This window comes from Odontomachus brunneus, unplaced genomic scaffold (assembly GCF_010583005.1).
Source record: "Odontomachus brunneus isolate Ranch 3 - 2012 unplaced genomic scaffold, Obru_v1 Obru_scaffold_031, whole genome shotgun sequence".
Taxonomy (NCBI): domain Eukaryota; kingdom Metazoa; phylum Arthropoda; class Insecta; order Hymenoptera; family Formicidae; genus Odontomachus; species Odontomachus brunneus.
The window spans coordinates 818321-845100 of NW_022639481.1; the positions used below are offsets into that span (position 1 = coordinate 818321).

The 26780-nt window shown below is 40.1% G+C and overlaps 1 protein-coding gene across 4 annotated transcripts in view; it reads left to right on the forward strand.

Moving 5' to 3' along the window:
- LOC116843294 (unconventional myosin-IXb) overlaps positions 1 to 26780 on the forward strand; it is a 49934-nt gene that overhangs the window by 6457 nt on the left and 16697 nt on the right. For 2 of the 4 annotated variants that reach the window (XM_032813608.1, XM_032813610.1), the window contains one exon: positions 7150 to 9327. In XM_032813608.1, coding sequence (XP_032669499.1) covers positions 8991 to 9327 — 337 coding nt within the window. In that variant the 5' untranslated portion in view covers positions 7150 to 8990. Of the gene's footprint in view, positions 1 to 7149; positions 9328 to 22788; positions 23500 to 26780 lie in introns of those variants that run through there. The other 2 variants (XM_032813609.1, XM_032813611.1) reach the window with 2 other exon arrangements.

Here is a 26780-nt window from a genome sequence, read left to right on the forward strand (position 1 = left end):
ATATATATATATATATATATATATATATATATATATATATATATAATATGAATATATATATATATATATAATAATAATAATAATAACAATAATATATATATATATATAATATATATATAATATGAAGAGGAATTTTGTCTCTCTCTTTTCCTCTTTTTATATATATATATATATATATATATATATATATATATATATTGTTGTTGAAAATTATAATAAAAATTTTATTATTTTAGTCTCTTGATTTTATAAAAAATAATTTTTATACAAAGTATCTGTGTGTAATAACGAGATATTATTTTAATTAATTATAATCATATTATAATTTACCGAAATATAAGAGTGTTGTTTGAACGACAAATGTTTTGGAAAAGAAAGAACATACACATAAGGTATGAAAGAGTAGATGTTAACAGCAATCGCAGAACACGACAATTAGAATTTGAATAAGTAGGTTTAGGAGTAGCTAAAAAGGCACAATGGACGAAACCTTTTCGATTTATATACGGCATTCAGGAAGTGGCGCCCTTTATTCTCGCCAATTACGCAAGCGGATCTTCTCCGTTTCCCCATTTTTACGACTTCGTCAACCCCGGAGCCTCCTTTATAGGTTTCCTTCCTGCAACCGCAAGGATCGTAAAACGCGGCACGCGGCTACCGTTCCCAGCGATGATCCGATAGTAGATTAGTTTTACTAGTTCTTAAAGAGGGTGAACGTCCAAACATCTCGTCTCGACGACGCGGCATCTGGAAATTTTAGGATGAATCAGCTAAGGAGAAACTGTGAGGGTCTAATGATTACCATTATTGTCTCCTAATCGGGAATTCTCCAAGATTCAAGTAATTTTGGAACCAATTTTCAAAATTCAAGATGTAAGTCACCGGTGTTTCAAAATTTCCCTCGGCTCGATACGCCCCATCGATACTCACCGGCTCGTAAATAAACATTTCTCGCGTCCTGCCTCATGTAAAAAGTCGAGGATATATAGTGGAGCGCAGTCAATCGGAGTTCAAACGAAACTTCCCCCATAATTGCGGAGCTAGCTAGGTTCGTGCGGGGGGAATGCGATCTAAGATGGTAGATTAGCCGGTAAAGAGAGCCCGGCATGTACGCGCGGCCTCGCACGCGTGTAAATATGGGGCTGGTAAATAGGCACCGAGAGTCCTCCTCCAACCGGCCGTTCGTTCGCTCGCTCCTTGTACCAGGATGCGCATATATGAGCCTCGGAGAGTCAGTATACTTACTACCTACCTGCGTTAAACTGTACGTATCGTTATCGTGCCGCGTCGTCGCTTAAAGCCGCGCGCGGTAGCGTGGGCCCCGCTTCGTCGCTCTCTTCTTGAGTCCGATAAAGGGCGAATAAACCGAGGAATCGTCGAGAACCCGGCGCGAATCTTAACCCTTGTCTCGATATTAAACCGCAGCGAGCACAGATTTTTCTCTTTGCTATCCGACTTACGAATCCCTGATGTCTTTTACTCACTCGTTCTGCCATTTCAGATTAAGGTCGACTCCTAACGCATTACCAAGTGTTATGTTTCTTATGTTCTTCAAGCAGAATGATAAAACAGTTTTAAGAGACTATCTTATTTTAAATTCTCTTGTATCAATAAAAGTGTGTTTAAAAGTGCTTATCAACCGATGTCGTAGAAAGTCTACAATTTAGAAGCACTTTTGTCGATAAAAGAAGAGAGTTCAAGGCTTCAGTCTCGTTCAAATTTCACTTTATTATGTCAGTAATAGTAAAAACTGTATATATAGAACAAAAGACGAGAAAGCCCCGAGGAGACAATGTATCCACATACGCAATTATCGCCCAGTAATACAACGAGTCACTCTGTACCCTCCTTGATGCACTTCTCAAGCTTAAATCGAGTTTTTATCCGCTGTTATATCATATTGCACAGCCAGTTAATAAAAAATCTGAGTAACAAGCTAATAGTTGGCTTGAACGAGAGAGACAGAAAGGGAGAGGGAAAGAGAGAAGGAGAGAGAGCCGGTCGACGGCGAGAGAATAATTATTATCGGCTGTTCGGTAAATTTCGTGGCTACCCGCCGCGCCTCGGCGATATGCGCCTTGGCTGAATTTTTCGATATATCTCGATGGCGTGTTTTGTGCCTCTCGCAACCGTGACCTCTCGACCCGGTTCGCTTGGTATACGATGTACCATATAATTAGAGAGTCAGACCGGTGGTGAGGTCCATCCCTCTCTAACCCTTCTGCCCTTCCTCCCTTCTTCTTCTCTTCAAACTTGAAGCTTCCTCGCGGACGTTGGAAACATTGGCCTGCCTTGGCCATCGGAACGACAAAAATCGGAGAGGCCCCTCGTCAATGGTGGAGCAATTAGAGATCGTTTCGTTCTAAGAACAAGTTACGGAACACCTCACGCATTCTAGCAAATCAACTTTAATGGATTGACTATTGAAACTGCTTAATTGTTATAGCCTGGAGTTTTCTAATTAGTTTTGATTTATTACATTTCCAAAAATGTTACTTTGTTCACTAATGTGCTATAATTATCCTATTGTCCTCTTTATTTTCTCAGGTGTAATTCCTGACGTATTCTTATGAATTACTATTTCACTGCTTGTGCCTTTTAATATACTTAAGGGATTTGCGTACTTAAGTGGGCTGACGCTATCGGTAAGAGAACATTATTTAAGCGGGCTCTATGGTTACGTACCAGGTTTCGGCAGACCTGGGCAAGGATTTAGGGTTTTAAAGGCGCCGGCGATCGTGGTAGCACCTGTTGCGGCGAAGCGAATTGTCAGTCCGGAAGAAAGCGGGACCTCAGCCTGCGTGTCATCTTACAGACCGATATTTCTTTGACGCGGACTCAACCCACCAGGAAGCTCCGTACGCAACCTGCATTGTTAGCGCAAATAAGCCCTATCGGGGAAATCCTTATGTCGGAGAATGTATCGGGAATTCGAGACCTCTCACAGAGACTTCGCGAAGCCTCTCGCTTGTAAAGCAGAAACTGAAACGAGCGATCAATCCCTTGAGAATTCCAGCAACAACGAAAACTCGTAACAACGTAATTTCGTAATGAACAGATCAGGCTTTCCGTTTCTTTTCCTTTGTCGTTGCAATGCTGAATGCAAGTTGTGTTAGCTTTCTGAAGGTGTTGGATAAATGGAATCTGGAGAAGTGTAGGCGAAGATGAGGTATATTTTTATTGCCACTCAGCAGCAGTTTCGAACTCACTCAAGTTCCTTATACAACAAGTTCATCGCCGAGATTAAGGGAGCTTTACGCACGACTAACTCGTTCGTAGTTAATGCAAAGGTACCGCGAGTCGGAAAGGGCGCGACATCGGGTCGTAGATAAGGGATGCGGCACTAGAGGGGAGGCTGGGAATAAAAAGTGACGACTGTCGGGAGCAGCGCGAGCTTTGAGATATTCCGGGTATGATCCGGCTTATTTATTCCCGCGATTTCTCGAGATGTTACGTGGCGGACGCGGAGGATCGAGGGTGGATGCATCTCTTGCACTTTCCGCGGGTAGACTTAGCGAGACTGGAATTTTAATTAAGCTTTTCTGCCGCCTGGCTGAATCTCGGTTCCGGCAGAACGCTGGACCCTGCGGCAACGGAAGGGATCTACCGGGTGTCGTTGGCCCATTGCCCTATAGTGGAATTGCTTTCGAAAGCAGCCGCTCAAAATTCCCGATGCGTCCTGACGCGTTTCATTAAAGAATCGATCGAACTTCACTTCGAGGTTTGAATACGAAGATATTTAACTGCATGTTAAAGGGTCGTCGGGAAAAATGGCGTCGAGTGAAATCCCCGTTAAAGGTGGGACGACAGAGATTTCGAGCACGTTTCCTGTAACAGAAGTTTGGTTTCCATACAACGCTCGATTATAGAAGCGTCTATCGTTAAATAACTAATTGCATACCTCAATTGTATACGGAACAATTATTACCAATAGCAAAACTATCCAAACTGAGTTACAATGACGATATCTGATTTTTCCAACCAGAATGTATCCATAGTAACGCCGCGCCAATTGATTTCTGGTTGTCACAACCAGGTCACACGCGATTACATTGATGTAGTTGATGTACCAAAATAATAAATCAATCATATACTTTTCACATAAAGATAAGGGTGATGCAACTATACTACTCATAATGCAATATTTCTTATTACATGCACCATATCTTTCTTTTCCGTATATATGTTCAATTGGGACATATTGAACGCTATCACATCACGGGCGGTGCGTTCGCGACACTCTATGTGCACGTAAACTGCAATCCAAAGGAATATAAAACCACGAAATCTGCCGAGCTATCGGGTGATCTCTGAATTAGCTAGGGGCGCTCCAGATGTCACGATGGCCGATCATCGAAATCTCTCGCGATAAACGGCCCGCAGTGTCGATCCATTATGAACACCCACAATGTGAGAGCTAACCGCAGAGCTAACGGGGCGCAACACGAGCATCACGCGCGCATTATGACGGAAACAAAAAGAACAGGCGTGCGTGAGGCGTGCTCGAAAGTGTCCGGCGTGCGTGCGCGCGTACGCGCACATACACACGCGCGCGCGCGCGCACGCACACGATGATGATGACGTGCCGATGTTACGTTGCTATTACTTAGCATCACCCCACCGGTCGGCCAAGATGCTGACCGTTCGACGCGGGACCGCGTAGGTCACGAGAAGGTTCTGGATGATACCTCCGGGATCCGCGAAAACAGCCGGACGCACCTCTGAGCGTGGGAACATTTTTTCGAGAGAGACCGTTGCGTTTATCAGTCTACTAAATTTTTATTAAGCCTACAGTAAATGTATAACAAATTTAAGTTAACGTGAAATGTAACACTGCTGAAAAGGGTGTGCGCTCTTGTCGACAAAACTTTAAATAATTTTCATTTTCTTTATTATACGAAATGCGCAAGAGAAAACACACGTTTCTCCAAATAATGAGTTCTCCTTTCTACATAAACAGTAGTGATAATGATCGTTCTCAACACTGACAATGTTTATCGTCCTTATTAAAAAAGAATTCGTACAGATTGGAGGATTAAGGACACTGCACGGTCCTTGCAACGCACGCGAGGGTGTAGACATCCTCCTCCCCGAACAACATAACGCTCAAGAACAGGAGAAAGAGAGAGAAAGAGAGGGCGCGGGATGATAAACGAGCCGATACGTTCCCACGCGCTTTTGCAGACGCGGGCGAGGGAGTCTGTGAGGCCTGTCTTCCCCTCCTACACCCCGTACGTAGTGGGCGGTTGTGAGGCCTCGGGGGCCCAACTGGACCCCTAATCACAGACTCGCCCGCACTCGTACGCAGAACATACGCGTCCCTCTTAAACGCGCGCACCGGCTAAGGCCGAGTTATACGAACGCTCTTAAATGCACGTTGTTGAACTTGCTCTCTCTCGCTCTCCATCTCTTTCTCTCTTCTTTCGCCTTATTTCTCCATATACCTGCATAAGGTGTATCAAAAGTCCTGCGCACATTCTTGTCGGGCTATCGATGGCGCCGGGCCGACGAAATTCTTCTGTGAGAGCCTCGATTTCGAGTTCGAAAAAGAAGAGAGGCGATATAAGAACGAGAAGCGGATATTTAGATCAGATTTCAGTTCACATGTGGAGGTTGATTTATGCGCGAACGCATCCGGATCTATCGACAATAAGGTTTATGGGCGATTAAGCGCGATTAATTACAACTTGACGTGTTTGCGTGCCGGGCGATCATTGGCGCTACCGGTACTGGCTTGTCGCGATTCTTTCGTCGCCAAATCGACCGGCGTGTTATTGTTAATTAATGTCCCGTCTCCTCTTTACATTTTCGCGATACTACACCCGCGGCATCTGGCTCGTTCTTGGAAATTACGAAGCAGATCTCGCGGATTACCTTCGCCGCGCAAGATCAATGCACTCCAATACACCGTAAACGAGATATAAATAAACCATAAGTGGAAACTTCACAGGCTGAGCTCCGGAACTCTCTTGATAAAGATACATCTAGAAGTAACAGATATTTCTACAGATATCAACATTCTTAATTTGCATTTAATTTAAAAAAAAAATCATTTTCACGTGCTGTTTTATTAATCTCGTAATATTTCTTTTGCAAACCGATGCTCGTAAGAGAATTACTAAATAAATAAAAAATTTAACAATTTTCACACGTTTATGCAACCAACAGTATTATTTCAATCTTTCACGATTTAGCGGCAAACATTTACTCATCTTTAACTCATATGGTGAATTGAGCAGTAAAAGAAAGGAAAAAATTGACCGAATAAGAGAGAAATGATTGAAATTGACGTTGAAAAAAGTAGTGAATAAGCTGTGCGGAATTTTGAAGAGCAGGCTGTTGAAATGAGTGGAGCATTATTAAAACGCGCGTTTCATTCAGCCGTGGTATGCAGAAATCTATATCTCGATCAGAACATCAGTGGCGTCACGAAAATGCGCGATAATCGTGGCGATGGTAACAACCGGTGGTTTGCGGTATCGTTATTGTGTCATTGTTGGCCGGCACTCTAAAATGGAAATGGTCGTGCTGTTAAATGGTGCCATCGTCTCCTATAATCCCTGGCGATCCTCTATAAACTCAATGCACACGCGATACCATTTCAACCGATCCGTAAATATAAGTCTCCTCCTGAATATTAAACTTGACCTCCGCCGAACATTTTTATCCGGCAGCTTCGAGATATCAGGAGACGCGATAGCATCTCGGGTCAAGTATATATGTAATAATACATCAGCCTTCAGATTACCAAACTTATACCAAAACTTAATCTATGACAAATAATTGGTTCTAAACTTTGATCACGTTTTTGTTAATAGCAGTTACACTTATATTCTAAATTATACATTGTTAGATATCGCGATCTTGAAATCATTAATTTAAGCGACTCGAGATACGCTTGGAAGTTCGTATAACTATTTCTATGCATCACAGAATTTACCACTCAGCGACTCTTAACCAGTACATTGAGCCATATGATTCCAAGCAGTTACCATATACTCTCGTCGTGACATTAAGGAAACGTTTTCCTCCTCTTCTATCGTTTCTCATCATCAACGATAATTTTCGAGCCATCAAAAGACTAAACTTTCTATTTTCTATAGTATTCTTTCGATTTTTTTAATACCTCTTCTCCCTGCTAACATTCAGGCCGCCGGGGTACCAGAGATGTGCGATTTTCTGTCGTCACAGCAGCACGGGATGGATAATATAATATCAACGATAGGATCTGCAGCTGAATAAGAGGACTCTGAAGACTTCCCTGTTCGATATCTCGTTTAAACGAACGGATACCTAACACTACGTGGCACTTGGTCCGGGAAAACAACAGCCTGCTTTGAGTACCGTGTACCACCTAGGCGAGAATATCGGAGCCATCACGAGACCAAGATCGATCTTGAAGAGTGGTAGGATCGTTTGCCGAGGATGTCTCGCGTGACCAAGTGCGAGCCTGCCGAAGAAAGTTGCGAAGCTGCACGAGGAGGCAATCAGCTGATCGATCTTCGGCGCGTGATCGATAGTTGCGACGTGATCATGTGGATCGACGTGCGAGTGCACCTTAAACGAGGATTAAGTAAATTATCAAGCGAGACAATCTTTTATCTCTAAGAGAGGAGAAAGATAAGGAGCAGAACGTAAAAGGAAGAAAGAACAAGAGAAGGAAGTAGGTGCGTGGGGAATTGTTACTTTTAATGAAGAAGTGTTTAAAGGAATGATCGATCTGCAGAATCCCGTTGTAATTGACCGTTGGGAAGCGATCGATCATGTCAGTCTAGCCGTGTAAGAATTAAATAAACGTGGGAAGATTTTTGCACTTGAAAAGAACCTGCGAAGAGGAAAGAGATGAGAAAGATCTCAACGATAAATGCGAAAGCATAAAGGAATCATTCATTCGTCTAATCTCTTGTCCGCGATCGATATCTTTAGTGATCGACAATTTCCCACGCAATGATCCTGATATCCACGAAGAAAAACAAGTTTACGAGAAGAAAAAGAAGATATTTATAATTAACTAGAATATAAAATATTAAAAGAAATAATTTAAATATAAAATTCTGAAAAGTTATTGAATTACTTGTGAACAAGATATGTGAACGAAGCAATTATCAGTACGTTGTTTGAATGAAAATCATACAATCGATTTGCTTGAACTCGACTATATAATCGCTAGAGTAGACAGCTATAAAGAGATTATTAGCTTATTGGGGTGGACACTCGCAATAATTTATACAAAAAGAAACTATGTGTAAGAGCTAATCCTATCTGGTAGTGAGCTAATCGGTTTGTTCGTTTCTGCTCGTATAATCGATATTAGCTCGCTGTATCGATATCACGCATGTTCAACGAGGATTAAATGAATTACTGTGGAATGAAGTATTGAATGTGCGGACGCGCAATAATTTATGTAACAGCAGTCTCGCATAAACTGTCGTTTTGTGGAGCAATCACTATCCTGAACGAAGATTACAGTTAACACGTACACACACGAGGAAGATTTAAATCGTTTAAAGCGAGAATGAAGTAAATCATCAATCAATCGAAAATAAGTCGCCGCCTTTTTTCTTCAAGAGCAACTTCTTGAAATACAATTTGACTAGTTGGTCCTGTTCATATTACTCTCAATCTAATATTTTCATAGAGCAGGATTCCTTCATGGAGAACGAGTAAATTCATCGTCGAAGAGATCAATTTACAAAAGGCATATTTACATACATAATAGTAATATTTTACTGTACTCTGTGAAAATCCATAATAAGAATTGCAATCGAAGAATATAATGGCAAAAGACTCGTCAAGAATATACCATATCCTTTCATCAAGTATCGAGATATAAAGTAGAAAAGCATAGATTTCATACAAAAAAAGACCAAGTGAACAAATCGATTACAAAATTGAAGCGCAAGAACAAATGAACTCTCACCCGTGATAATCACAGGAGGAAGAAGACCGACAGATCCCGAGGAAACGTTCGAGCTTCTTACGGGGTTAATATGTGCTTGGGACGAGTCGGAAGTCGTCGGGGTAGCGACACTTCCGGCGGCAGGAGCAACAAGAAAGACTGCATCATCATCATTCGAGGTCCTTCTAACCGGGGAGGCGCACCCGCGAAGATGGGTATGCTGCTGCCCGACGAAACCTACGAGGCGAGATCCACCAACGTCCTGATCGCGGACGTGGACGAAATCGAGGCTGCCAAAGCGTTAGCGGCGCTTCGCAGGTGCGACGAGTTCCTCAAGAGGCACGGCATCCGGCCCGAGTTCTTCTGTAGGCATCGAGAGCGTCTAGCTCTTCAAGCGTGGCTGCTGAAGAAGTCCAACCTCTATTCTGGTGAGTGATCCAAAGTATCTTTACTCACATAGAAATTAAGAAAATGTAGAAAATTAAGGAAATTAGAAGGAAATTAGGAAATTTAATAAACTAAGTTTTTGATGTATTATACACAAAAACAATCTGTAGAAATGTAAAAATGTTAACTGGTTTATTTCTGGCATAAATCAATAATTACTTCTGAGCGGAGAAAAATTGCTCAATATCTTTGGAAAATCGATATGTAAAATACATATTAATTTCTCATACTATTAGAAAATTTATAATATAAGAAATTAAGTTTCTTTATACACCAATCGATTTTCCAGCATTTAGCCTGCGATACGTTGGAAAGTTGATCAATTATAGTTCAATTATCCGAATAATCCAACTCTCTTTCTTTACCAAGAATATATTTGTTTTATTTAATATTGGATTTTTACACATACACACACAACCATAAGTCTTCACGATAAGAATTTGTTTACTATTTTCCTTCTCAAAGAAAAGGCAGAGAGACAGTAATTTATCTTAAAATCTTGATTTGTGACATTGAAAATTTTGTTTTCATAATTGCATAATTCTTCGATTTGTGCGATTTTTTCATTGACACATTCGGAATTATTAAGAGATCATCAGAATCAGTGTTCCACCGAGATTAACAATGATATGGCGATATCTTGGAAAGTTGTGAAACGGAACCGCTTGCGCCTCACTTTCGCAGATTGTTTCGTCTGTTTCGTTTGTTTACACGCGCGGGATAACTCTCGCCGCCACCGACACCGCCGCCGCCGCCACCTCTCTTTCTCCCGGAGCGCAACTTTCTTCATGCAAGTTGCTCCATTTCTCTTCTACAAATCGTATTGCGGAGTGTCTCGGGCATTACGTATACATACAGGGATACGAGCTGCCGGGTCGCGCGCTTGCTGCCATTCTTTGCACTCGCGCTCCGATAAAGGATGCAGCCCGCGAGCATTGCGACCGATCCGAAGGATGAAGGAGGATATACAGTATCCTCCAAAAGTACTCGTCGTCTTTCCAACAGCGATCAGTTACATACATCACTGAATATTTTAAGCATATTGATAGAGAACTGAATTTTTCACACCCAGGATAGGATTTCTGAAGAAATATTTGAAATCATTCTTTTCTGGCATAAATTAGCGTATTTATTCCAGGCCAAATTATTTAACATCTTTGAAAAACTAATATGCGAGAGATACTTGAATTTTACTTTAATAAAAAATTAGAAATTAATTAATATAACATATCTTATAAATAGATTTTATAGATTATAGTATAATGATCAAGTAAAATTTAAAGAACCGAATGGGAGGACTTTTGTGGTCCTCCAACGTCAAGATGAACAGGCTACACTAACCATCTGGCTTAAAATATTGAATAACTACGTTTGTTCACTATTTGGTAAGTTACTAGTGGAAACATAGAGAACACGCATTCACACATTTCTAGAAAGAGACTAAAAAATACTTCTTATGTTCTAAAATTGTATGGCACTGTACACTTGAGAGAAGGCCGTACCGGACGTTAGTATCTACCTCAGCTATCATCGAGGGTAGACAGCCGCGAGAGTCCACGGATCGAGCTAGGGTGATCTAGGAGTGATCGCTGAATAAGTTCTTTTCAGACGATTGAAATACATTCTGAATGCACGACATATGCGCGAGTCAGTCGGCACATATGCAGATGCAACGAGATATGCGCTTAGTTCTGCGGCCAGACCTGGCAGATACCTCACGATCGCAATAAATCAGCGCGCAACCTAATTAACCGACGGATCCGGACTATAATAGGGTTCATTATCACCAAGTCACTGCTAATTATGTGAATGTGCCACCAAGTCTGTCTTCACGCCAACAGTTGGTCCGATCCAAATTTGTCCGGTGCGATATCCGCAGGCCGTGTGTTCCTTAACAAAATAGCCGGGCAAGAAAGATTGAAGCTATAAACTCTGACAGTTCTTGGAAGTCTGAAAGATACTCTCAAAGTCTTCTTATGTTCTTTAATACGTACAACGAATTTCTTCTCATCTATTTATTCATATTATTACACAAAATTTTCTCTGTATTTAGAAATATAAATGTTGTAAAACTGATCACGCATAGGAAAATAATTTGATCGGATTAATCAAATATTTGGTGAAATATAAACGAACCAGAATTCCAACTGAAGTTATTAGAATTTTGCTCAAGTTAACAAGATTTCTGATTAACCAGAACCAACTGTTGTTCCAACTGTTTGTTGGAAACATTTTTTCCGTGCACAACAAGCAATAAAATAAACTATTATTATCCTAAATGATATTTAACATTTTTTTATCGTCCTTTATCGTTTAGCCGCTTGTCAAAATGGGTATCAATCATAGGATAATGTTTGCATCAATATAATTCCTCAGACTGATAATTCCTAGGTGTGTAGTACTAGTATTATAAAAAGTGTCTGTATTAAAATCATGAAATTGATTTCTTATCTCTTCTCGCAGTTTTAAGTTCAAATGCGAGTCAGTGATAGTCAACAGCTAAGTTCAGTCATTATACTTTACGAAGAGAAGGATAAAGGAGTTTTACGTACCATTTTAATTACGACGAGGAGTTCTTCGTTTCCGGTGGTGGTTTACGACCTTCCGCTATCGCAAGAAGAAAACGAAAACACCACGCCGATAATAACGTCGAGATTAATTAAAAACAGTACAACTATCACGGGCTTTATGATTATTATTTAATTTTACCGAAAAAAATATTAAATTTATTATTTATTAAATTTATGTTATACTAAATGTATAATTCCGCAAAGGTCTATCCTTTAATTTTCGTAAAATTTAATTAAATTTTTCCTCAAAATACTTCCAAGTGAATATACCTAAATAGTTTTTTTACGCAAGTAAAAATTGAGATAAATTGAATTCTTCCTCTTTGCGCGTTGAGTGTTTGCTAATCTCTATAAAACATCCATTTTAGTACGTGGTAGAATTTTCATAAATTTAGAAAGACGAAAGAGGAAAGGCGAGAGTAACAACTATGAAAGATAGGCGTTTACGTTTTTGTGTTTACGTCTGCAAGCCACAAACCATTGATATCATTATTATGAAGGACAAAAACTGGAAACACTTCAATCCTAAATACATGTTCGTGTATTTGATGTAGTTACTCTGTTCCCAATCGCTCAGAGATAAACTTACAGAGCCAATATACACAGAATGAGCAATCATATAAATTTAAATTTGATAACTCGTACGAGTATCTGGATAGTCCGGTGTACAGATATATTTACAACAATAAAATATATACGAATCTGAAACTTAATTTAGCCGGAAAACTCTTGGTAATATATAAGTACCAAAAGAATTCAATTTAGAACTCGTTAATTTAAGCAGATTATTTATTTCCCTTTTTCTTTACACGCGATTGATCCAGAGAATGCCTTGCTTTATTTCAATCAGAAATCAATTTGCCAGGATGTCAATACGATTTCGACAGAACGCACGCAACTGATAAAGAGCATTACAATTTCGGCCTAATTACGCTGGCTTCCCATACAATCTACAGAGATGTGGGCGACGGGGATGGGGGTGGTGGATGGAAATTTTATCGGAATTTATTAGCCGCGGGGAATCGACTGGGGGCTCGTAATGACCGAGGCATTACTAATGGGGCGAAGAGGAGGAAGGGGGCAAAAAAGGGCGGAGTTGCCTGCCAACGTAACAACGCCGCTGATGCAAAAGCGAACAAAATGCCGTCAGGTGTTGCCCCCATAAATCACTACGTACGTACGTACCACCTTCCTTTCGGTCTTCGTCGCGCCGCTCCGATGCATTCGATAAATAAAACATGCGGCGCGAAAAGGTCCGCAAGGTGTATCGATTGGTACTACCAGATAAACGTTGTATAATGCTACATATTATTTTTATTTCGGAAAAGATACGTCTTCCCTCGTGAAAAAAAGGCACGCCGACTTACTTCCTCGCGAAGCCGATGTCGCTTCCTCGGTGTCCGGAACTTTCCATCGTTGGTTTGCAGCGGTTTCATCCTCATTTTCCTTAACAATAACGCCATGACGTCGGAAGCTCTCGCTTCGTAGCGAGAATCTATAAGCAGATTAGCGCGAGATATATCGATCTCCAGCATCGTACATGGACATTACATCAATGTCGCGTATTGTTTAGCTGGAAAACGTGCTTTCTCTCTGGAACGAAGGTCTGCACGGAGGTATCCTCCGTTTCCGCGGATCTCTTCCGTAGAATCTCCTGTCTCCGGTGCTTAGGACGTAAGTACGTCCTAATCACTCGCGGCGATCGCGTGAGACGAGAGAATGCCGCGAGACTTTGACACCGCATTAATTACTGGTCGCTAACAATGGCGCAATAATTAACAATTACGCGGTTTGATAATTATATAGCGCCGGGCTGAGTTACTGCGCGGTCGTCTGTGTGCACGAGTATGCGTGATTTCGCGGCATCTGTCATCGTAGATAGTATGAAAGATGACAAGTGGATCCTCGAATTCGAGAAGCGGATGCTAACGTGTCGTCAGTTAGTTTCGGCTATATATTGTCGGTGCAGATTGCGAAGGGATAGTAATTACTTTAATTGCTTATGGGAATGGTATACATCTTGAAACACACTTCGTATAGGATATATGCTTACCTCAATATTGTATTATTAGACACGAAAATTCGAGAAAAATTAAAGTGAAATTAATACGGCGTCGTGTGCGTGGTACGTTTTCGTCCGAGATTTAAAGCTACTAAAATGCATGGATCTATCGATCACAGGTGGCAGGCATTCAGCTCTTCCGGGTCTGGTATCTTAAGTCCGCCAATTTAACTTCGTCTATGAAACCGGCGTGCCTTCTTTTTGCCGGGAGGATAGCAGGCTTGCAAAAACCTCGTCGGGCCCTGATGCAAATTTATGTTAACAGCGCCGGCGAGTGTCTCTCTCGTATATTTACAACTCCATCGCGAATAGAAAGCGCAATGGTGTTGTTGGCCGGCCCGGCCTGGCGCGAGCACGCACACGCGATTTTATACGCAATTATAAATATTAAATTCGCGTACTAACACTTTTTCAGAAGAAGGCGCCATTTTCAAGACAAATTATTTGTGACATGAAAATTCGTCGGGCCATTAACTCCGCATTATTACGTAAATAATAATTTATATCTTATAATTATATTATCAAAGGACACGAGGATATGAGGCTAATTCAAGCCGAATGCAGCTGGAAAAATGATGCATTGAAGCAAGGGTAATTAATCGTGAATAATTCATTCGACACATTTTAATTACCTTCAATATTTCTACAAAATGTATATCAAGAAAACTCGCTATTCCGCATAGCTACCACGAGTAGCTTTACAATTACGTATAAATAACTGCAAATGACTTTATATTCTAACTGGTTCGTCTCGCGTACCCACGCACACACGTAAATGTGCTACGTATGCGTCTACGCGTCTAACGGAGGCGAGAAAATCATTATGGAAGCAAGTTGAAAGAACGAGCTTCAATGGGAGCTTCTTGCAGGCGCGCGCGACGTCCTGTATCGCCTTACCCTCGTCTCCACTCGGTTTAATTAAATTCCCGGAGAAACGGTGGCTCCTCACCTCTTCCTTTACCTCCTCCCCGCGAATGCCCTTTTTTTGCGCGCCGCGTGCCGACGCGAAGAGGCACCCATACGCATACGCATGCACGCACTCACGTTCGCGCCGCTAATTGACGGATGAATTAATTAGCGCGAATGATCGATCGCGCCCGCCCACTGTTGGATTTATTTCCTGTCGAGATGCACGGCAATATGAGGTGTCGAGGCCACAGGATACTCGGGTCCTTGAGACACCTGCGATTCGTTCTAGTCAATCAGGGCAATCAAGATATCCCGTGGCTAGAAAAACTGTCGCATCACTCGATAAGAAAAAGTAATTCAATAGTAGAGTTGGTAAAAATAATATCCTTAGAGAATAGTTGCCGTTAAGATGATGTGAATGCGTGTCCAGATGTCCGATCATGTTCTAATTGAATGAGTGAACTGGCAGATAAAAAATAGAATTTTTTTCATTATGGAGAAGTGTATAAATTTTATAGGAAAAAAAGATTACACGTTTATACATATAGCATTTTTATACATATAGCATACATATAGATTATAAATGAACGCGCGCCCTCTAATCCGCTTATAACACCACTACAGTCATATAAGTGGACAATTTGATAAATCAAAACCAAAGTCACGCAGATTATACAAAATAAAAGTGATATCGCACGCAAATACCTTGATAATCCGTATCTAAAACAATAAATTTTAGCTTCCTGAATCTGAATTGGAAATTGTTAATATTGGTAGTTGTATCGGCTTGATGATCCTTGGACATCAAGATAGTGATTTATATTTGCGCACCAGAGTCAGCGCCATTTGCGGTGTCAGCAGCTTACTCAGAAGCAACAAGACACGTCGTGAGAACGCAACGTGTTTCGCTATTACGCGCCGATTGCTTTTGTACGAGCTGCGCATATTAATCAATATCACATCCGACCTAAAAGAGAATAATAACCTACTGCAATCATAAATCAGATGCTCCTTTACAAATCTCGAGCTTGGCTTCTAGGCGTGAGATTATAAATTGATGTTTTATTCCCATAAAGTGAGTTTACTTTTAATTTACAGTTAACTTTTATTTATCCCTTGCTTATCTAAACATTTTTTTAACAAAAGCTGGAAGAAGAGAAAAAATTAATGATCATACCAAAGAACCTGTGTCAATTGACACAGGAGTGACATGTATGGCCAAAGTATCAGTATGACCTGGCTTCTCCGCCACCGCCGCCTTTGTCGCGCTCCATAACTTCCCTTATCTACTTTTTCAGCCAGATAAGTCGGCGCATTGCCATCGTGGTGCTTGCGAGTCGTAAGATTTCACAGTGGCCTTCGTAGTTAACGAAAAGTACAGCGTCATATTGCGCTGTAAGAGCGTCTCTGAAACCGGCTGCCATTGTTGCGTAGCGCGCTAAAAGCAGACCCACATATACCTTACCTGGGAAATGTTTTCGCGCCGAACAGTTGCGAAAAGTCGGCGGATCTTTGCCGGTTACGGAGAGCTTTATTCCTTCGGTTTCTGCGCTTATCGGCTACCACCGTTAACGCTGTTTTCTTTTTTTATTGTCTAGTAATCACCGATTTTCTTCTTTCCCAAAAGTCGAGAACAAATTATCGTGCAATTAACGCAATTTTCATATCCTAAATTTATTCAGATTTTTTTTTACGTTAATTCTAACAGAGTTGAAAACTGCGTTGAGGGGGAATTGCAGCATTGTGTAACGATTTGTTAAAGTCTTTTTAACGAAAAATATCATCACGTATCATATTGGAAAAGTAACTTTACGTACGCGACTTCAGGTAACTTTCTTGTAAAATAATAGAACGATTTAAATTCCTCCCGAGACAAATCGAGAGAAAAAAGTCTCTGTGTCGCCCCATAAGATCGCATTTGCCAGCAGATAATCTGAAAGCCCACGTCACTAGGAATCATTCAGATGACTGCGCTCGATCCTACCAGCATTTATCCATAGAGGCGCTTCGATCTGCGGTTATGCGAATCTCATTTTCTGCTACGGCCGCCGTAGCTTCTCCCCCGGACGAGATAAGCCGTGTACCCGTGTTGGATCTTAAAGGATGCGGCTGCGTGTCCTCGGAAGAGGCGCAAGAGGCCCCAGATAAGCCTCGATGTATTCTGAAGTACGTTCGTCGTAATATTAATAACGCGTCCCGCCGCTATGCTTTTGGATATAAACCGTGATCGCTTCTGTAAACGGGGATCATGCTCGCCGAGATGTTATGAGCAGCCTCCTCTCGTTGGTTTGTCCTCCGTTTCCTCACTTGTCTTTTATCGTATATTTAGGCTCCATCGTTTATCATTTATAAATAGTCTTCCTGGTTAGTCGTGTGTCGCGTCTCGCAAAATGTAAACGGAAAAGCTGAAGCTATTTCAACACAATTTGACTTCTTGAACTTTAGAAACCTATTGAAAAGAGATATTGATGTTTTCAAAAGCAGATCCTAAAATTTACCAATTCGTATTTTCTTCATTATGTCCCTTAAAATTTAAGGTTTTTAGTGTATCATTTTATGAAAAAAAATATTGAGTTTTTTTTAATAACTTTTAATCTCAGATCTTTACATTCAAATTCAAAATATACTGATTGGGATAAATAATAAGCTGCTGTCAAATAACAAACTTCATTCTTTGATTGGTAGTCTCTGGATTCTACGTTAGCCGGAGCCAGAATGTTATGGACGTCAGGCGATCTCTCGTATCGCGATCGACGATCGAGACACGTCTCTTCGTCACTAAGGTAATCCCTTAAGATCCGCTAGACCGACCGATCGGGTTTCACAGCTTTTCAATATGTAATGGGGCGAACAAATTATATCGCGCCGTATCTGGCACGCGGATGACGCCGGATGATGGATCGTCCAGATTTCCGATTCTGGTCATGAAAAGGAAAATCCAAGGTCACTGTGTCACAAGAGTTCTTGCTTTAACCGGTAACCAAATAAGAGTTTGATTAAATATTCAAATAAAATATATCCCCTGAATGTTAATATTAATATTAATCCCTGGTTTTCTCTTTCAAAAATCTCTAAGTTTCTCTAAATTTCACGATCGTGAGATAAAAAATTAGAAATAAGAAGCATCGTACACTCCGTCACAACAATACGGAGCTACTTTAAATTCTTCAATAAGCGAAGCTTAAGAAACAGGAATTCGTTAAAGGAAATTGATTTATCTACTGTAATATGAATTCTGAGCTTGATCTCGACGAGCTAAGCATCAAAGAGAGTAAAGCAATTTTTTAGGGAAAAAGGATGAAAGCTGTTTACTGAAAATGTAATCTGCACGAGCGCTTATCAAGTATTCTGAATTAGATCCGAGTTTTAAAGGAGAGGGTTATTACAGAGAAGAATGCAATCATTAACATAAAAATGGCAAAATAATGTAAAAGTATTATAATGTATCTAAAAGTTGAAATATTACTAACATTGGGAAGATAATTTGTAATTATGGAAGAAATTATATTTATTATACTTGTATGAGAAATATGATCATGGTAGCAATATCAGCGAAGCAATAGTGTAATTTCTATTCCTATTGCGTTACGATGCGATCATACTACGGATACATGCCGACACGACACGAGAAAGCAACCGATCTCCCAAAAAATCTGGCCGGTCCCCATTGTTACGCGAATAAGCGCGTTTCATGGGTCGATGTCGTCCCGATTCATCCAATTAAACGTCGAGCGAAGCGCAGCTTCGAGACTACGACGGGGAACGAAGACGGACGAAGGATGGAAAGGGGAACAGGAGAAGTGGAGCGGCATCAGCATAATGTCTGTATCAGGAAAAGATAAAAAAAAAAAGGACGGAGAGGAGACGAGAAAGGTCAAAAGAAGGAAGAAGAGCAGGGGGCGAAAACGCATAAAACCAGAATCTTTCGCGAAAGACAGAAACGGGAGATGTGAGTTCGGAAAAGGGAAAGGACAGAGAGAAAGAGGAACGGGACGAAGAAAGGAGGATCGTGAGAACGAAAAATGAAAGAATTCGTTACCTGAGTATTCGTCAGCAAGTGTCTTCTGGAATAAATAAATATGGATCTGCAGTCTCGCAATTGCTTGATTTCCAAAATATTTCTAAGTTGTTGGAGAGAAACAAATAAGTTATAATAAATTCTAAATTTCTACTTGATCTTAATTTGATGCGTTTCTCGAAATCTCAACTTTGGAACTTTTGAAGTCCAAATTTTTCGAAAGTTACATCTTTTAATCAGTCTCATCCTCGTCGATTGTTAATCCTCGTATTCTTTCACTTATCAAATTTCTCTCATTTTCTATACTCTCGTTTTCGAATTTCTGCAAACTCGCAAACTTCTAAATATTTAGAATTCTGCAAAATTCCAATAGGGATATCTTCAATTTTACGATCTTTATTCAAAGATTCAAACTTGGTTTCAATATCATAACGCGAATTTTTTCTCTTGCTCCTTACGTAGGATACTGCACAGCGAATCAGAGACGAAGAAAGACGGAGAAAAGGAGACAAAAACGGACAATCTGGTCTGATGTCAACCGCTGATGGATGGGCCCATGAAGCTTCTCCAAGGTTCCGTGGGCCCCACGAATTCACGGTACCCCTACTCCCTCCGTCTCAACCGTTACAACTCGCTTGTCCGCGAGTCTACACTACATTGCAGACCCAAACTTCTGAACAATCAAATTGTTCACAATACCAATTTAAGTGCATGTACATCTGTTATTGATTTTCGTAATAACTTACCTCAGCTAAATGTTGTCTTCTATTATTTTAAAATATTATGTGTACTAGTCACAGTACTCGTGTATTTTTCATGATACTCGTGTACCCAGGAAATATCAAACACTGAATACACTGATACCCGAATAATAACACTAATCCCGATTATTTTCAAGTAAAAAACTGCTTTGAAAAGCACAATTTTTTAAACAAGAAATAAAGAAAACACGTTGATATTAATCATCAGCGCGTACTCTAATTAGCTGCTACTAAATTTAAAATACGAGCACTCAATGCCTGATTAGCAAGCATTCGCTAACTATTCCACCACTTATCGACTGCTAAGTCTGAGGAAGAGCAGTACCGACCCATTTGCATTGAGTCTTTTTTTAATAATCATTATCATACGATAGCACTAATGATAATGCATTTCAAACACATTAAGTGAAGTTCTATTCGCTAATACAGTTATGTATAACTACATACAACAATATATGCATGCTTGGTAACATTTACCACAATGCATTAGTTATTTCAATACTTATTATATTGTGTTTCAAACATGTAAGAGAGATTCAATGATAAAGGCCGATAAAGCCTCGCTGCCTTGTTTTCGTTTGTGTCTCTTAATGTTTTCGATTCATGTAGTGACATAGAGATGTCCTTCAATAAGATCCCGCTTCATAAGTATCGATAACACGTAAATATACAAAAAGGCCCAAGGATAATTTTTCGAGGATCGGTAACGCATCGCTCGGGTAACGAGCGGACTTCAAAAGGCCCCGCCTCGAACATCGGTAAAACATCCACTGAAGCGGAGAGTCACGATCTTCGAATCTCCTCGCCAGATCGTGCTGGTAGTCCCATGGGCCCACGGGCCCACTGCAACTACATCGCCGCCTGCCTTATCGACGCAAAGTTAGCGCGAATAGAACCTGCGAAGGGCCCCACGGGCCTGTTTTTCACTCAAGCCAGTCTCGCTCGCGTCGAAACCGGTTTTCTACAGGGAGATTTGAATTTCGCCGCAAAGAGCAGATCCTCTTCCTCTCCTGGTTACCTTTCTCCTTCAGTCGAGAAGCGGGGCCTTAAATCGAATCAGCAGGAATACTCAACGTTTCCTCGATTCATCACGCTTTAGACCCGAGAAAATTTGTATTTCAATAACTATGGAGTTCTTAATTGTTAGAACTTTAAGCCCGCGAATTTGCATATGTTGAAATTCTGTAATTATCACAACAGATTGTTAGAGATTTCTCTTTCTCTATATTACCATTAATATATTCACTGTGCATATTAAAAGATTAAAATATAATGTGATATTTAAATATATTTAAAAAAATATATAAATATAAATTTTAAATATATTTTATATTATATGAAGAAGGGATCTTCTTCTCTTATACTTTGTTTATCTTATTCTAATAAGGAATAATTTTCTAATTTAATTATCTTAAAATCTACAAACCACCACAGTGAAAAACTGAATTTGCCAATGTGATTTTTAACAATTGATCAAAAGAATATTTACAAATTCGAAATTCAAATTTTGAAATGTGTTTTGTACAATTGTGCTCGATGTCATATTAATCTCCATAATATATATTACTCAAAAAATCTCAAGAGAAACAAGTTATCAATCTTTAAGATGTACATCATTAGAGACTCGTCATTTATATTAAATCAGCTGTGTTCTCCGAATCTTTCGTAGCTTTCCCAACGAGCGAACGGAGTTAACCTCTCGCGTGCTCGTCGATAGCGAGCGCATTCGGTGGTAGGGATCTGCTCATAGTGGTCGTCGGCCCCTGCCAGGGCCTTCCTTCCTCCCTCCGCGTTGCCATTCGCGGGGCCTTTCCTCCGCTTGCGTCTTGCGTAGTGGGGAAGAACAAGTCTGCTACGCGGGAGGTGGGTAAGCTAGGCCCAGGCAGAAGACGAAGAGTGAGCGAGGGAAAAGGAAGAGAGGAGACAGAGCGAGAAAGCGGTTGCTCACGACGACGATGTTGCATTGTTTACGACACACAGGGTAAGCCCGCCGCGGGCACGGCCATGTTGGATTCCTTTCGCGGCTGTAGATCAAAATTATAAGGCGGAACGCGCCTCGAAACGTCCGCTCGGGATCCCCTTGGTGTGCCACGAATCTTCTTCTTCTCCCTCCTCTTTACCCTATCTCTCTGTCTGTCCTCTCTCTTTCTCTCTCTCTTCGTCTTACTCTTCGTCGTTCCGGCAAAAAGGGAGCAAGGGCGCCTCGAGAATGCCACGAAGATCGATCTCTTCGTTTGTCCTCTCTTTTTCAACCGCCCGGCAAACGAGAGCGCAAACCTCCTTCAGGCTCGTGTCTCTCCTCGGCTGCCCTGGCTGCCTCGCGAGTAACCATTCATTGGGTCAGGTGACATGTATCGCGTGTCGCGCTCATCGAGCAGCTCAATGGTTGCTTGTCAGTGGATGAACACTTACTAGCAACAAGTGACTTAAAGATGTAGAAGAGATGCATATACTTCGAGCAGGTGTTTCAAATTTACGTCAGAAGGACATAGTTTGATAGGATATGAGCGCTTGATGCTTAGAGAGAGCTAATCATAGATACATAGATTCGTTAAGCTCTTGAAGACATGACATGGTTCATGGGGTAATCCACCATTTATTAAGTGATTATTCAATATTGATAATTGCTTGATAATTACTAGTCGCATAATTATGCTTAGTCCTAAACGTTAATTGTCTATGATAAAACATCGAAATCGTTCTTCTATACCTTAGTTTAATTGTCTATTTTTATTTTTCTATTGTGTATTTTTAGATTTCTCTCCTTTAAACTCTCGAGGTTCTCGAGATCTTCCGGTTGAAGATTATTAGATTGTTTAATTAATTCGACGCGTGTGTTCCTCAAAGTGTCTACTTTAAGTTCCGCTTTACGGGGTCCAGTTCCCGTTTTAAGTCTCACCGCGTAGATCAGCAAGGCGCGCGATAAACCGCAGCGAGTCGTGGAGGTCGAGGGAGCTGCCTAAGGTGAGTCTAGGGCCGCAGCCATTTTTCCACAGCCTCGCGTAGAGCGGTCCAGTCGGGGACCAGTGCCCCCACCTCTCTTCTTTCCCCTCCTTCCTCTCCAATTCCACTCGACAGATATCACGGACCCCGGCGTGCCCGTGGTGCCTTCCACCTAACTACCTGAAGACCAGGTAAGCTTTGCAGCTCTCGCCCGCCGGAGTTACGGCGAAGGCGACTTAAAAGAAATAAGGCTCAGGTACGGAGGTGGGTCTCAGGCAACAATGACGCCCAGTTGAACGCAACGGCTCGGCACTCTTCACGTGCCCAAAAGCGCGTAGCTGTTCGGCAAAGTTTACGCTTGTAGAAAATCACGCTGGTGTTAGTGCAACACGTCAAAATCAACTGGTAGGTCCTATCAGTGAGTGCAGCCATTACGTTATCGTTCGTTCAAGTATCCTCCGACACTGAGAGTGCAGTGTGCAAAGCGCTTTCGCTAAATTCAGGTGGAAGACCAGATAGAAGCGATCTTCCAAATCCAATTCTTGGATCTTAACTTGTGAAGCTCAAGATTAAGTTTACTTCGGTGTGGTGTGATGTAGACTCGAGTGATTCATTGTTTTTTTCTAACTTACGGTGGAAAATGTGCGAGTGTGGTGACGAGTGCGCCGAGGACACAAAGACGCGGGAACACCGAGATGTTCTGTAAGTGTCAAGTCCGCAGAAACATTCGATTGATCGAATCTCGAACAAAGTTCCGGTGAGGAAAATTCTGGACGAGATCGAGCCCCAAGCGCCTGAAATGGCTACCCTCGGCCTCTCCAAAGTCTTCATACTGGACAAATATTTTACGGAGTTGCAGAAGTTCTGGGAGACCGAGAAGAAGCTGCAAGGTATGGCAAAGCCGAGAGTGCATCTTGGTTGATTCGTGCGATACAATTTTCTTGACCCCGGAAATCTCCAGCACGCAAATTATAACTTGTTATTTTCGTTCATTCGTTAAATCGTGAGGATCAAAAAATTCTCTCATTGGATCCTCGGTTCAGGAAATATATTAGGCTATGTAACCTTCTAACCAGGAGTGTTTTAACTCTCAAATTTTAGGACTTTAACATGATTATACTATGAAACCCGATATCTTTGAATTTATATATTTATTCTTAAAAGTTTAGAAGTTGTGTGGATCTAAAGACATTAATTTTCAACTCTGTAAAATACTGAAAGTCTCAAAATCTTTAAATTTCAGATTTGTAGCATATCTGTATTCTTTAGCCCTTTCGGTCAATGTTCCTAAGTATTTAGCAATTTGATTCTTTGATTTCTAAATCTAAGACGTCAATTCCAGAAAATATGAAGTTATGAAAAAAAAGACTTAGCTACGTGTAATTGCATAAAAATATTTATATTGTTATGTAGATACATTCAAGTTTTGAAAACATTCCACGATAATATGACTAGACTACAATTAAAGATATCTTCTAAAAACTGAACATTAATTTGCTACTTGATATATCGATTTAATTTTTTCCATTGCATAAGTTGCAATGTCTGATTAGTTACTTTTCTTATCCAAGGGACGTAGAAGAATCAGCTTTTTTAAATGTTTCTAAACCATTAGATTTTAACGACACAGAAGGGCTCCACAGAACCCTCAATACGACCCTGCCGTGCTGAAAATGAAGAGTTGCGGCGATCGTTATAAAAGTTGCCTACGCTTTACAGTTAAAGTAATACAGTTTCTTTATGTCTTCGTGGCTCTTCTTCCCTGATTACCTCCCAGCATTCTTAACTGTACCCAAGAGATTAAAGTCCCTCGTAAAAAATTTACGTGATCCCCGGAATCAGAAATTTGCACCGCGTACATTAAGTGGCCGTAATAATTCACATTCGTGCGGTTTCACTGATTGCCTGTATTCTTCGAGCCAATGTGCTGTTGATTTTTCATGATACTTGTAGTAACCTGAAGTATTCTCCGGAGATTTAATACTTCTAATTTATAACTCAAAATAAATATATCGACGGGTTAAAATCTAAAAAGAGAAAAACAAAGTTTTATCTTTTATATATAATTTCTCAAATAAATCTTAGACAATAAAACAACATTTAAAGTGAATGTTTGAATTCGCATGTTTAACTGAAGTTTTCATTAATATATTCTGACAAAGGTCTTGTAGATTTAGTTACATATAATACTAAAAAATTGATTAAAATGAAACGATTAACGATTAAAAACAAATTTTTCTATTTCTGAATGCCCCTTATGTAATCTTAAATTATTCTTGTATTTAAAATCATTTCCTCCCTTGAACAATTTCTATTGGAAACTACTTCATCGTCTTGTGGACGATTAGTGTTCTTGGTGACATCATTTATGCCAAAACGCTGACCTTTTCAAAGGTTACACTAGAAAAAGGCATGGTAAGAAGAATTCCGAAGAAGGGACGTGCCGCGACATCGAGATAACTTTTTCACTCGCTTGTTCCTCAGCTGGGAAGAACCATTATTCCGCCACCTAAGACATTCTTATAGCTATTGTTTCACTATAGCGTGTCCTTCACAATTACAGACTTTCGTAGTTGCAGTAATTAGGTGGAGAGGAAGAACGCGACGGAAACGAGATGTAATTAAAATATCCTGCATTTCTATACCGTAATTATAATCGCGTAGTACTAATATGAAAAATAAAATAGAGATATTTTTATAAATAGTTTGATTAATTACTATGTGTAATACTTTTTAATTTATTAATCAAAGTTTTTAATTCGATTTTAAATATATATGTATATTCAGAATAAGAAGAAAACAAAAAATCTTTATTAAACAATTCGAATAATATCGAATTTACCATACTCATACACAAACACACATAGAATCTCAGATTATTTGATTTCCTTACATAAAATTGGACAAACATTCTCATGTTTCTTTCTATATAGGAGAAACCGGAACTTAGCACTCAAGTGCAACAGCTTTAAGAAGCATTCCTGGATAAGAATCTATGTCTGAAGGTTACGTGAGAATAATAGCGGTTGACCTGCTGCCAAAAGCAGTCGTAAATGGTCTTGAGGTTACGCCGGGTGCTTAGAAACCCAATCTAGCTAGAAAGAAGAAGTGATGAACGGGAAATCATTATTTAAAATTAATAATCAGAAAATCATTAACTAATAGGAAATGATTAACTAAAAATTAATTAAATGCACGTATGTGCAAATTAAGGAATACTAAAATAACTCCACAAATACTTCATTAGCTTCTCAATCTAAAAATTAGCATTTTTGCTGCGTTTGCATTATTTCTTATTTTCATAATTTTTTAGAACAATAAAATTTTGTAAAACAATAATGAAATGGATTAATTATTAAGTCTTAGAAATTTTTAACTTAGAAATATTTAATTAATTGAATGTTTATTTAAGGAAACAATATTTTTTTTGTCGCGCAAAAATAACTTTACGTTTGACGTGGCAAGGAATTAATTATAATATTTTAGAAGTTGTTAAAATCCCGTGATCTTAAGAAACAAACACCTTTTGTTAGACCCCATCGTGATGAAGAAAAGAGAAGCCTTTTGTCGCTGGGATGTATACGGGGCAACGGCCTAAATGTGTATGTGTGTCCGTACGGGCGTATGCATGTGCGTGTGGTACATCCAGTTTAGCGCTCGATCCCACGTGTTACAAGCGCACGTGTGCGTGAGAAGCACGAAGTTAGATAGTGCACACACACACGCATAGGTCGTATCGTGATGCACATATACGTGTGTTCACGCAAGCTCGAAGATGATAGGACTGGTTTAGTTCTATAAATGTCTAAACAGTGATTTCTAATACTACTTGTCAGTATAAACCAGGTAGCTTCTACATCCTTCTACATGTATCTATCCGGAAGTTAAATTCATGGATACAACTTATGTACTGGAGTGTTAAATACTCGAATAACTAAGTACTCGAAATCCAAAATTTTATTTATTAATTTTATTTATTTTTCCGTAGCAGATAACTTCGCTCATTTCAGTTGATTTTGCTTTTTATTCTTCTAAAGCACTGTCTAATCGCTCTACTCACGTACCTAGGTAATTTATAAATAACTAAGCATCTGGGTGTCGGGAAACATTCAAAGTACTCGGGATATTCGAATATTCTTTCCATTTTTCTATTTTCTTCTTATGCTAATAA